This window comes from Marmota marmota, unplaced genomic scaffold (assembly GCF_001458135.2).
Source record: "Marmota marmota marmota unplaced genomic scaffold, marMar, whole genome shotgun sequence".
NCBI classification, from domain to species: Eukaryota; Metazoa; Chordata; class Mammalia; order Rodentia; family Sciuridae; genus Marmota; species Marmota marmota.
Window position 1 is genome coordinate 2,166,322 of NW_025999897.1, and position 13,419 is coordinate 2,179,740.

At 39.8% G+C, this 13,419-nt stretch overlaps 1 protein-coding gene and 1 non-coding gene across 2 annotated transcripts in view; both read right to left on the reverse strand.

The window, feature by feature from the left end:
- Bptf (bromodomain PHD finger transcription factor) overlaps window positions 1-13,419 on the reverse strand; it is a 130,570-nt gene that overhangs the window by 95,146 nt on the left and 22,005 nt on the right. Inside the window, exon 2 of the mRNA XM_048798201.1 lies at window positions 2,808-3,742. Within this exon, the coding sequence (XP_048654158.1) occupies window positions 2,808-3,742 (935 nt within the window). The remainder of the gene's footprint in view (window positions 1-2,807; window positions 3,743-13,419) is intronic.
- Window positions 5,585-5,710, reverse strand: LOC125615097. The gene has a single exon (XR_007345660.1). It is a non-coding gene; the product is annotated as a small Cajal body-specific RNA 23 (non-coding RNA).

Below are 13,419 nucleotides of genomic sequence, written 5' to 3' on the forward strand. Positions count from 1 at the left end.
TTACACGTATTAAAAAGAAACACTAATCCAAACTGAAAGAGACAAAAATATTCATTTAAAAATTGATACGTGTAATCCCAACACCTGGGGAGGCTGAGGCAGGAGGATCATCGCCAGTTCAAAGTAAGCCTCAGCAATTTATCGAGGCGCTAGGCAACTCAGTGTCACCTTGTCTCTAGTAAAATACAAAATAAGGCTAGGGATGTGGCTCAGTGAGTGAGTGCCCTTGAGTTCAATCCCTCATACCAAAATAAGAAAAAAGAAAAAAGAAATGTTTTCAAACACATAAACTCTCTGGGTGCAATGGCACAGGACCACTATCCCAGCTACTCAGGGGCCAAGGCAGAAGTATTCTATGTTCAATGCTAGCCTGCACATATTAGCAAGAACTATCTCAAAATAAAAAAATTAAAAAGGAGCTGAAGATATAGCTGTGTGGTAGAGTGTCCCTGAGTTCAACCCCCCGGACTATGGGGGTCAGGGGAGACAAACTCCTAAGGACAGGGAAAAGAAGACAGACAACAACAACAACAAAAAAATTGAAACAGATGGACAAGTGATTACTGCCAAAGTGAAAAGCCAAGAACGCCCAATCCCAAACTAGCCCAATTCACATTCCCAGTCCCTCAAAAGGCACTGCACATGCAAAGAAAACTAGGTGAAAGTGGTTAAAGGAGCAGATCCCTAGACCATCTCTCCTTTTTAATCCACTAAAGGTCTTGTCTCCATGGGAGGTAAACATGAGGTTCTCTGGATCAGGAGACACCATACTCAGGTGAACAAAGGTACTGGTTAGAAAATTAGGCTTTAAGGGCAACAGAAAATGCTACATGCACCATAAATGCAGACTGCTTTCTTTCACCACTCAGCTACCAGAATGCCATCAGTCACACCTGCCTGCACCAACTAGCACACTGGAAGAGGCTCTCTGGGCCACCAACCAGAGAAAGCTAAGGATATAGACACCAATAAAAGGAACTGAGAAAGTCACCACATGGATAAACCCAAAATTGTTAAGTCCCAACCACTTGTTCAGCGCTTCCCCAATTAGCTATGTAGTTCTACCATGTTAATCAGAAGGAGAAATCATCTATTTTTTATCCTTAGATATCTGAGGATGGGCTGGGGATGTGGCTCAAGCGGTAGCGCGCTTGCCTGGCATGCGTGCGGCCTGGGTTCGATCCTCAGCACCACGTACAAACAAAGATGTTGTGTCTGCCAAAAACTAAAAAATAAATATTAAAAAAAAAAAAAAAAGATATCTGAGGATGGAAGAGATACACCAAATCAACAATAGAAAGAAGCGATTTAGAAGAAATGGATTAAACAAAGGCATGCAAAGTGGTACATGCCTGTAATCCCAGCGGCTCAGGTGGCTGTGACAGGAGGACTACAAGTTCTAAGCCAGCCTCAGCAATGGTGAGGCACTTAGCAACTCAGTGAGACCCTGTCTACATAAAATATACAATAGGGCTGGGGATGTGGCTCAGTGCCATTCATCCTCTGGCACCTCCTCAAGAAGTGGCTTCACACATTCCAAATGGTATACGGCTGAACATGTCTCGCAGCAAAGCAAATCCCCAACTCAGGTTGAGTGCCCTGAGTTCAGTCCCCAGGACAAACAGAAAAGAAAAACAGGACTGATATATTTCCAAATAGGAAGATTCTAAGAACAAAAGCGCTCTTAAAATAAAAACATGGAAAAACATGGTAGCAGAAAAGAGAAACCAAATAGTAGGACTGGGAGAACAATGTAAGAAAATCTTCTAGAAATACTGATCAACACACAAACCCCAAAGAGGGGACAGGAAAAAAAAGAGAGAGAAACTGAAAAGAAAAAAAATCAGAAAAGCAGTCCAACGTTCAATGCAATAATAAATCAAGGCAAACACAACAGGGAAAAGGAGAGGAAGAAGTCATCAGGAGACCTCTCAGAACCAAGGACATCAATGTGGGTGGAAAATGCCCACAAAGCAGCCACTGGATGAACACAGACCCACACAAGGGCACATCACTGCACGCCTGCAGAACTCGGGCAGAGAAGATTCCATAGCCTCCAGCTAAGTCCAAACCAGTCACCCACTAAAAGATCAAGAATCAAAATGGGTTCAGATTTTTCCACAGCAAAACTGATGGAGTTTAGGTTCTCCCCTCCATGTCCTGCTCTGACATTCATTTCATTCCATCACAGATTTTCAGATCTCACCTATTCCTGAGAACTGGAAGGCTTTGTAGACTTCACAAGCCCCAAACTCAACCACACCCAACGCCCTGAGAAAACCCACCAGTGTTTTCCTGACCTTGCCTATCAAAACCCAAAAGAGCTCTTGAACTCACAGAGACCTGAAGCCAGTTTATGACCCCGGTCTGCTGGGATATCTCCTCCTGGGAGACTGCAACAGCAATGTCAAAGCTGACCTTTCCCTAGACAGTGAGGCTTGCTCATGCTGTTCCATTTTACACAAATATGGTAAAAATAAGAGAGAGAGAGCCAGAAAAGAATCCTACCAACAAAATTAGGGTACAAATTACTTCCAGAGGCCCCAAGGAAGGCCTACAGTGGCATTCCACCCAGGAACATTCTATTTCCAAGCCTGGGCTTCTAAAACAATGGTAAGCATTTTGTAACTTTATATACTCCTCTTTATAATTTTCAATTGTGTTAATGCACTTCAACTACAAATGAACTACAACTCACTGTTTACAAAAGTTTAGACCACATCAGCAGTATAACCCTGCTACATCAATGATGAAAGAAAATGGTTTAATTTTGAATACATATAAAAGTTACAACCAGATTTACTTACATTATGAGTCTTCGGTTTAAGAACCAGTATTTCCTCCGGCTTCTGTCATATCCAATAGGTTCGTGTCGAATATATGGTTTATTTTTTTGGATTTCAGCAACACAGTCAGTCACACCAGGCACCTTGTGTGCTACACACACTTCACACTGCCATTCATCCTCTGGCACCTCCTCAAGAGGTGGCTTCACACATTCCAAATGGTATACGGCTGAACACGTCTCGCAGCAAAGCAAATCCCCAAGTTTGTGACAAACCCTACAATGGTCATCATACTGGATCACCCCTTCAGACATCAACTCCTCACGAGCAATATTTGTCGTAAGAAACTGATCGACTAGAAACTGCAGAACTTTGATTTTATTCTCTACTGGTCCGTAAGGATAGTCCTCGGCTTCTTGGTAAGGAAGAACATGATGGTACTCCTTATCACTCTCACAGTACACACGCAGCACCTCCGGCCACGTCATCCCGTCTATGAAATACAGCGTGGAATTGACGCTATCTTTCAGATCAGCAGGTCCAAAGGTAGTATTGGAAGTGTCTTCTTCACGCAGAACGGCTTTCAAAAGCACAACGTGCATCTCTGCCATGAGTGTGCACTGCTCTTGGCTCACCAGAGCAGCACAAAAGTCCTCAAAGCGAAAAGGAGATAATCTTAAAACAGTGCCAAAGTTCCGCAGTACCTCATAAATGGCAATAACATTCATTATATGCTCATTAGGCACCATTAAATCCTCAGAGGACTTGGGAAATTCAAGGGGTGGGATGTCTTTTTCTTCTAATATTGGAGAACGAGGCCGATGTACTCTTGGTTTTCGCCTACCTGTAAATAAAGAAACAGTATCATTATAAATTAGTACATCACTTCTACAAATTTTGGGTTCTCCAATTTTTCCTCTTTGAACACATACCTCAAAAAATAGATAAATATGCTTCTATTACATCACCAATTCTCAATATACCAAGAATAGGGTTTGGGGGTGGAGCTCAGTGTCATAGAACTTGCCTAGCATCCACGAGGCCCTGGGTTCAATCCCAGCATCAACAATAATAAGAATACCAGGAAGCTCTAATTTTAGCTCTCATTCTTAAGTCTATAGAAAATCTAAATTAACTTTCTCACTACATTCCAAATCATACACACAAAAAATATTTAATTATAGCTGGGAATCATGGCTCATGCCTATAATCCCAGAGGCTCAGGAGGCCAAGGCAGGAGAATCAAAGTTCAAAGCCAGCCTCAGAATCGGCAAGGCGCTAAGCAAATCAGCGAGACCCTGTCTCTAAAACAAATACAAAATAGGGCTGGGGATGTGGCTCAGTGGTCGAAGTGTCCCTGAGTTCAATCCCCAGTACCAAAAAATAAATAAATAAATTCAATTATAATCAGTTCTCAATTACCTAGAGGGATTAACTGGTTTATAGTAAAAATAAATGTTACTTGTGAAAGATACTTTTTACTCTTTATATGAGAGCATAAAGAAAAAACATCTACAGATAAGATGACAAGCATATGGGGCCAGGGTTGTGGCTCAGTGGTGGAGCGCTTGCCTAGCATGTGTGAGGCACTGGGTTCAATTCTCAGCTCTGCATATAAATAAATGAATAAAATAAAGGTCCATCACATCTAAAAAAAAAAGATGACAAGAGTAGGGGACAATAGAGCTCACATAGCATCAGCTGCAAAACAGAAACCCCCCTCAACCTGAAGCAAGTTCACCATGTAGACTGCCAGAAGTCCTTCCTGACAGGAGTCCCAAAGTGAAGCACAGCCTCAGGGCAGAGGCAGAAAGGAAAGTAGAAAGGAAGAAGCCAGAAGAGGACTTCCAACATTGGGAGGAAAAAATATCTTGTCTAGGGACAGGCAGTTAAGGAATCAGTTAACTTTTAGTCACCCAGTCCCCAGTTTATGAGATGTGAGGCCCAGCCATATATAGGTATATCAATGTATCACTATATACAATGGAGAGATTAGTCTGTGACATATATATATGTATTTTACGTAAGCCTCTGAACACGTCTGTGAAATATTACAATCAGCCCTGCTTTATAAATGTGAAAACTCATTAAAAGTAACAAGTTATTCCTAAATTACTGCCTATATTATTACAATTGTTTTATTGTTTACTTATTTATCTTAGAGCACTGGTTATTGAACCCAACACTAGTTACTGAACCCAGTGCTCCAACACTGAAATATATCCCCGTCTTTTTTTCTTTTTAAGACAAGGGTCACACTAAGTTGCTAAGGTTGGCCTCAAACTTGGGATCCTCCTGCCTCAGACTCCCAAGTCACTGGGATTATACGTGTGAGCCACCACAACTAGCTACTTCTTCTTGTTACTATACTTTCTGAGGAATGGTAAACATATTCCTAATTTTCAGGAGTAATTTTAAAGACATCAATTAACATTAAATTCATTCTTGTACAATTAAGTTTTATGGTTTATAAAACCTAAACTTTTGTGGAGTTTTTCTTTTTAACCTAAGTATGCATCAGTAGTTAAATGAATTATGATGACCTACACAAGGAAATCAAATCTAGCAGCTGAAAAACATAAGGTAAATTTCCCACATGCCAAAACAAAACGATCTTCTATTTTTTATTTTTTGGAACTGAGGATTGAAGGCAGGGCAGCTCTACAAATGAGCAACATCCTCTACCCTTTTTATTTTGAGACAGGGTCTCCCTAAATTGCCAAGACTGGCCTCAAACTCTCAAAGCCAAGTAGCTGGGATTACAGATGTGTTCCACTGCACCCAGCACTAGTTTAACTTGTTGTACTGGAAACCGTGGTGTCCTGTGCCCACTTAGACAGGATACCCCCAAACCAGTCCCAATTCTCTTGCTCAGAGGGTAGGTCAGGACCACCATATGGAGAGGACCCAGCCCTGGTGAGCAGCTGTGAATGAGTGTGAATATCTGTGAATAAATGGAAGAAACAAACAGTTACCAAAAAAATTAGTAGAACAATGTCATCTGAGTAAACAGGGACAGGGAAGAAAAGAAGATAGGAACAATGATAGAATATTTGTCTATGGAGGTCACATAAGAATCTTTTTTTTGTGGGGGGGGCAATGCTGGGGATTAAACCCAGAGGCACTTTATCACTGAGCCATATCCCCAGTCCTTTTTATTTTTTATTTGGAGACAGGGTCTCACTAAGTTGCTTAGGGCCTCAAACTTGTGATCTTCCTGCCTCAGCCTCCCAAGTCACTGGGATTATGGGTATGTGCCATCATGCCCAGCAGACTCATTTAAAAGTATTTGTTTATAGGAAGAAATGTGGGACAGGAAAAGAACAAAGATTAATTTTTTAACCTTTTTATATGTTTTTAAATATCTCATGGATGTATTTTATAATAGTTTAAAAGAAAATACTGGGCAATATTTATGTAAATGACTAAGAATATTAATTTAATGTTCAGGTGCTAGAGATGTAGAGCTCATTGGTACAGTGCATGCCAACCATCCACAAGCCCTGGGTTTGATCTCCAGAACCATAAAAAAGGGGAAGGAAAAAAAAAGGAGCATTAATGTTTAAATCAATAAAATGTTCCTAATAATGACTACTGATAATCCTGTATGAATATAAATATAAGGTGGATTACATCAAATCAAAGATTCAGGCTTATAGAACTGAGCATGGATCACAGGGAATAAAAGACAGAACATAAAATTAAACCACTTAAGGCTCTCCACTCCTGATAATTAGCAAGTGAAGTCATTTTGACTACTCACAGAAGTATATTTTTTCCCCGTAGCAACACACAGAAATATATTTTTAAATATCAGTTGGGGTTGTGGCTCAGCAGTAGAGAACTCGCCTAGCATGTGCAAGGCCCTGGGTTCGATCCTCAGCACCACATAAAAATAAATAAAGGTACTGTGTCCAACTACAACTAAAATAAATAAATAAATAAATATTTTTTTAAAAAATGGGGCTGGGATTGTGGCTCAGTGGCAGAGTACTTGCGTCGCATGTAAGAGGCACTGGGTTCAATCCTCAGCACCATATAAAAATAAAGAAATAAATAAATAATATTGTGTCCATCTACAACTAATATTTTTTAATTAATTAATTAACTAATATCAGTAAGTGTTAATCTAATTATATTTTTCTCTTAATTTAAAAAAAAATTGAATTCAGAGCCAGCTTCAGCAACTTAGTGAGGCCCTAAGCAACTTAATGAGACCCGACTCAAAATAAAAAATAAGTAAGGCTGGGGATGTGGTTCAGTGGTTAAAGGCACCTGGGTTCAATCCCTGTTATTTAAAAAAAAAAAAAAAAAAAAAAAGATTACCTCCACCTCACTAGTTAACAGGAAAAGGCAAGTAAAACACAATAAACACGAGATACGGCTTCATACTCGCCAAGGAACAAAAATTTTAAGGTAACAACCAAATAAACTATTGGGAAGGACACAGAACACCAGAAACATCAGTAAACTACCAGTTTATATTATCAAGTGGTATCACAATTCTAGCTAATCAGGTGTAAGCCTTATATATAACCCGGAGAAAACAGCCTGCAAACTTGTTTGCTCATGATCACAGTAGGAAACACATTTCACATCTTAATCCAGTGTAAATACCACTGAAAACCAAAGTTCTACAAAACACTACTTATTTATTTTTGCATTACTTGAAACCAAACCCAGGACTTCACACTTGCTAGACAAGCATTCTACAACAGAGCTACATCCTGAGGTACCTTTTTTTTTTTTTTTTTTATTTTTCAGTTTTCGGAGGACACAACATCTTTATTTTTTATTTTATGTGTTGCTGAGGCTCGAACCCACAGCCCCGCGCATACCAGACGAGCGCGTTACCGCTTGAGCCACATCCCCAGCCCCCCTCCATTACTTTTTATTTTATTTTTTTTTCTGTAGTTGTAGATGGACAGCATGCCTTTATTTTACTCATTTATCTCTGTGTGATGCTAAGGATTGAACCCAGGGCCTCACACCTGCTAAGCAAGCCCTCTGCCACTGGGCTACAGCCCCAGCCCTACTTTTTTAAAAAGCTGGTTGCAGCCCACTGTTTGAAAAATACCTTTGGTGAAAGTATCCTTCCGCACGCACACGCAGAACGTTTGATATTTATAAAACAAAGAAACAACCAAGCTGAAAACAATCAAAATGTCCACCAGCAAGAAAATGGTTAAAATGTGGCACATTCATTTGCTAGAATACTATTGAGCAGTCCTGAGGGCTTTAGTGCTACGTATATCAACATGGATCAATCTTAAAGACATTGAAACAAAAGGCTCAACAATTTAAAACCATGTAAATAGTTTTTCTACTGCTTGTGGATGGATACATAGATGACCTGGTAGCTAACAACACCACTAGAATATAATCTCCTCAAAGGTTGAGAGTTTTATGTTGTTTATATTAAAAAGTGTTGTGCCTGGCGTGACGCCACACGCCTGTAATCCCAGCTGCTCGGAGGCTGAGTCGGGAGGATCAAAGCCAGTCTCAGCAATGGCGAGGCGCTAAGCAACTCTGGGAGACTCTGTCTCTAACTAAAATACAACAAGAACAAAAAAATGCTGGGGTATGGCTCAGTGGCTGAGTGCCCCTGGGTTCAATCCCAAGTACATTTAAAAAAAAAAAAAAAAAAGTGTCACATAATTTATATTACTTAATAAACATTGAAAGAATCAGTAGTTTTGAAGTGTTAGTCCATAATTATACAAAAATGGTGCCTTTACATTGCTTGCAAATGTTAGAAATGTGTTTTGACTTCTCTGTAAGGAAATAAAGGACTATGTAAGAAACCCTAGAACAGTGTTCCTCATGGGGACCACTGGAGGGCTGACTGATTAAAATAGATAAAAGATGGAGTCTGAGAATCTGAATCTGACAATTTTCAGGATATTAAGTGTGCTGTTCTGGGGACTACGCTTTTTTTTTTTTAAGTGCCGAGGATGGAATCCCAGGGCCTTGGCCATGCCAGGCAAGCTATGTGCTCTACCACTGAGCCACACCCCCAGCCCAGGGGACCCCACTTTGAAAATCAACTATGACATAGAAAGTTTATTCTCCCTTGAGATCCAGATGTGTAAAAATCAATAAACATTAGCTGAAATTCCAGGAGTTCCCTTCAAGCCTTGCTACTCAAAATGATGTTGGGACAGATTCAGAATTTCAGGCCCCACACAAGTTTACTAATTGGATCTGGTTTCTCAAAATTTTCAGGTGATTCGTGCACTCATTAAAGTTTGAGAAGTTGCCTTAAAACAATCCTTCCTAAGACTGCAGTAGAGATGCTGCAAAGTCATCCTTTAAGCATTCTCCGAATACAACCCAAATTTATACAACTCAGGAGCAGCTTAGCAAACTGTATTTCCATCTTTCTCCCCAGATAATTCTGATGTGCAGCCAAATTTGAAAACTGCAGCTTTAAAGAAATTGGATATTCCTCATACCAAGAAAATGTAGGGCTTTCGTGGAAACTCAAGCAAGGGAAGGAAAAAGTTGCCCCAGGAGGCAAGATTAGGAAAAGACAGATGTAAAAGGAAGTTGAAGTTTAATCAAAGACCTTAATAAGCCTACCCCAAAAAAGGAAGGAATGGGGTCTGCCTGAAAGAGAACCAAAGAGTAACAACTTATCAATGAATTTCCAGCACAGTCTTGGTTGAGGGAGTGAACCTCAGCCTGAATGGCAAGACTCTGAACCACCTACCAAGTTATTATTTTGTTGTTGTTGTTGTTGTTGATGGACCTTTACTTCATTAATATATATGTGGTACTGAGAATCGAACCCAGCGCTACACACATGCTAGGCGAGTGCTTTACCACTGAGCCACAGCCCGAACCTCAGGTTATTATTTTAATAGAGGAATTCTGTTGCTATGCACAGATGCTTTAATTTAAAGGACCTAGCCGTTCTTGGGGCAAAACTGTCTGCAGTTTTGAATTCTGTAACAGAAAAGTCTCTCACTGGGATGCCCTCTTAGAACTCTAGATGAACTTGCTGTAAGTGCTCATCATGTGTTAACTGCCGCAGGGAATGTTCTACATACCTGAGTTTTTAAAATATGCACTGTTGTCATAATCTGTATTTGTTTAATTAATTTCTCAATTTTTAAAATCAAAACACCCTATGAGGTGTGTGTGTGTGTGTGTGTGTGTTTTGTTTTGTTTCTGGTACCAGGAATTGAACCCAGGGGTGTTTAACCACCGAGCCACATTACCCCAGCCCTTTTATTTATTTATTTTGAGACAGGGTCTCACTAAATTGCTTAGAACCTTGCTAAGCTGCTAAGGGTAGCCTCCAATTTGTGATCCGCCCACCTCAGCCTCCCAAGCTGCTGAGATTACAGTGTGACCCACCACACTCAATCTGTCTATACAGTTTAAATAGATACTGCCTTACTTTGCTAAAGTTTTGAGAAACCTAAGGCATTTTCCAAAGCCCCACTCAAATGTTACTTCCACTGAAGAAAGAGCATCATCAGTTGGAGGCCAGCCTTAGCAACTGGTGAAACCTATCTAAAAAGAAAAAAGAGCTGGGTATGTAGTTCAGTGGTAGAGCTCTTCTGAGTTCAATTCCCAGTACCAAAAACAAAAGTGCGTCACCTCCATGGTCTGTGCTACCGTACGCCTGCTGGCACTGTGCTTCTTTGACCAGAAGGGACAGCCCTCCATCGTGGCATCAACACATTTTATTACAATTGTTCATGTGCCCTGAGTTCATTTGTTAACTTCTTTAGAACAAAGATTGTGACTTCAGTATTGCAGAAGTAAACAATATGTGTTGAACTAGTGACACCCATGAACAAAATGCTTGCAGAGGGTGGAGATCTAGGAATGAAGTCATGCCAGGGTTAACTGCCAGAAGTTACTGATGATTCTTCAGAGTCAACACCTAAATTTTTATTTTTAATTCTGAAAGGAATAATTTTACTTCAAAACTTCATAAGAATTCTAAATGTAATGTGTGTTTCTAAAGGGGAAATAATATAATATGCTCCCCTATTTCTAACTGGTATTTACAGGTAGAGGGACAACTCAGCATTGCTAAATAGGGACGAGGAAATTGCACATTCAGCATAAATTAATACATTACATGTAATAAAATCTAATTCTCTAATCTACACTTATACATACATAAGCCATGATTGGCATAGCAAAATTAAATAATCTGCAAGAATTTAATAGTCATCTTTAAAATATTATGAAACCAGCCAAGCATCATGATGCATGTTTGTTGTAATCTGAGAGACTCAGGAAGCTAAGACACAAGGATCTAAAATTCAAGGCCAAACCCAGAAATTGAGCAAGATCCAGTCTCAAAATAAAAAAATAAAAAGGACTGGGGATGTAGCTCAGGGGTAAAGTGCCCCTTAATTCAATCCCTAGTACCAAAAAGTTAAAATAAAATTAAATACACACACACACACACACTGCCAGTCCCTTGTTTCATACGCACGCATGCACACGTGTACAAGGGACTGGCAGTATAGCTCAGTGGTAAAGAGCCTTAGCATGCATGAAGCCCTGGGTTCGATCTCCAGAAGAAAGGAAAGAAGACAATGAATTGCCAAACATACCAAGACTTTACCCTTTGATCTGCAATACTGTCCCAATCCAGCATAAGGCTACTTACTCACAAGGCACATTCCATCTGCCCCATGCCCTATCCTTTCATGCCAGTAATAACACAAAAGCTGCTAGCTTTCAGAGTGCCTTCTATATGCTAGGAATTATGCTGGGCACTTTTAAATACATTATCTCATTTTATCCTCAGATAAACTCCGTGAAGTAGGTTATTACTTCCTTTCAAAGATGCTTATAGAGAGGCTAAATGCCTTGTCTAAGGTAAGAGCCCATACCAGAGTTATAACTAAAACACAAACCCACCTGTCTCCTATGTTTATGCTCTTTACTACATTGTCCTTTCTCCCCTAGTGTTTAAAAAAAAACACTTGGCCAAGTGTGATAGCACACATCTGCAATCCCAAATCCCAGCAACTTGGGAGGTTAAGGCAGGAGGATCACAAATTCGAGGATAGCCTTAACAACTGAGTGATACCCTATCTCAAAATTTTAAAAAGGGCTGGGGATGTAGATCAGTGGTAAAGCACCCCTGGGTTTCATCCCTAGTACCAAAAAAGGTGGGGATGGGGGGGCTTCAAAGGAAGAAATTTGGCTGATACTATCTTTATCAAGTGACCAAACCGATCACCATCAATAACAGGACAAATTAATGGTGTGCCTCCTTATGAGGTGTGCTGGGAACACAGCACCCTTTACAGAGTTTTCCTGCCAAAGGTATATAAACTGAATCCATGCATGTAGAAAACAACCAGACAAATCCCAATGGTCAGACATTTAATAAGACATTGGATGGACAACTAGAAAATGTCACTGTCACAAAGAAACTTGCCTGCAGAAGGTGAAAGAACTGCTTTAAATTAAAAGGCACTAAAGAGATGTCAACTATATGCAAAACATGATCCTTGAGTGAATTCTGAATGGAGGAGGGAGGTAAAATGGCAGTAAGGGCACCTAGGGAAATTTGAAATGAAATATATCATTATATAAAGTTTGAGAACATGAATTATTTGGAGGTGAAGTGTCATGATATCTGCAATTTACTATCAAATTGTTGAACAAAAAGAATATTTAAAAATTCAAGACAGCACACACACAAAGGTGACAAAAATGCTTAAAAATTGGTGAACCCAAGTGAAGGATGCACGGGGCATTTGTCGTGCTACCCTCAGTTTTTCTTTATGTTTGAAACTGTGTATGTTATAAATAAAAATTTCAGGCCAGGCATTGTGGTGCACGCCTGTAATCCCAGCAGCTCAAGAGGCTGAGGTGGGAGGATCGTGAGATCAAAGCCACATTCAGCAAAAGTGAGGTGCTAAGCAACTCAGTGAGACCCTGTATCTAAATAAAATACAAAATAAGGCTGAGGAGGTGGCTCAGTGGTCTAGTGCCCCTGAATTCAATTCCCAGTACAAAAAAAAAAGAAAGAAAGAAATGGTGAGTAGCTGAGCTGGGGTAAATTAAAAAGCAAAACAGTAGCTGGATGCAGTGGTGCACATCTCTAATCCCAGTGACTTGGGAGGCTGAGGCAAGAGGATCACAAGTTCAAGGCCAGCCTCAGCCATTTAGCAAGCCCCTATGCAACTTAGCACGATCCCTTCTCAAAATAAAAATGGCTGAGGATAAGGCTCAATGCCCCTAGGTTCAACCTCCAGAACCAAAAAAAAAAAAAAAGCAAAAGACTATTTTTCCTCTTAAGCTTTTTAAAGTATGTATCATGGTTGAAAGCAAAAACTATAACACTGATTACAGGGCTTTCAATGTATAGATAGATATACAACTACTATACCATGGGGGTAGATAAAGGGGCCCTATATGGCTGTGATGTTTCTACATTTTATTTAAAGTGTTAAAATGCTAACTCTAAGTAATTAGGTATGTTCTGAAATTCCTAGAGCAATTACTAAAAAAAGCAGATATTAAGTCCAATACTAAAATCAAACATGAAAAAAATATTCAGTTAATCCAAAAATAGACATAAAAGGGAAAAAGGGGTAAGGGAAGATATATATATAAAATAACAAAATAGCAAACCTCTATCCAACCA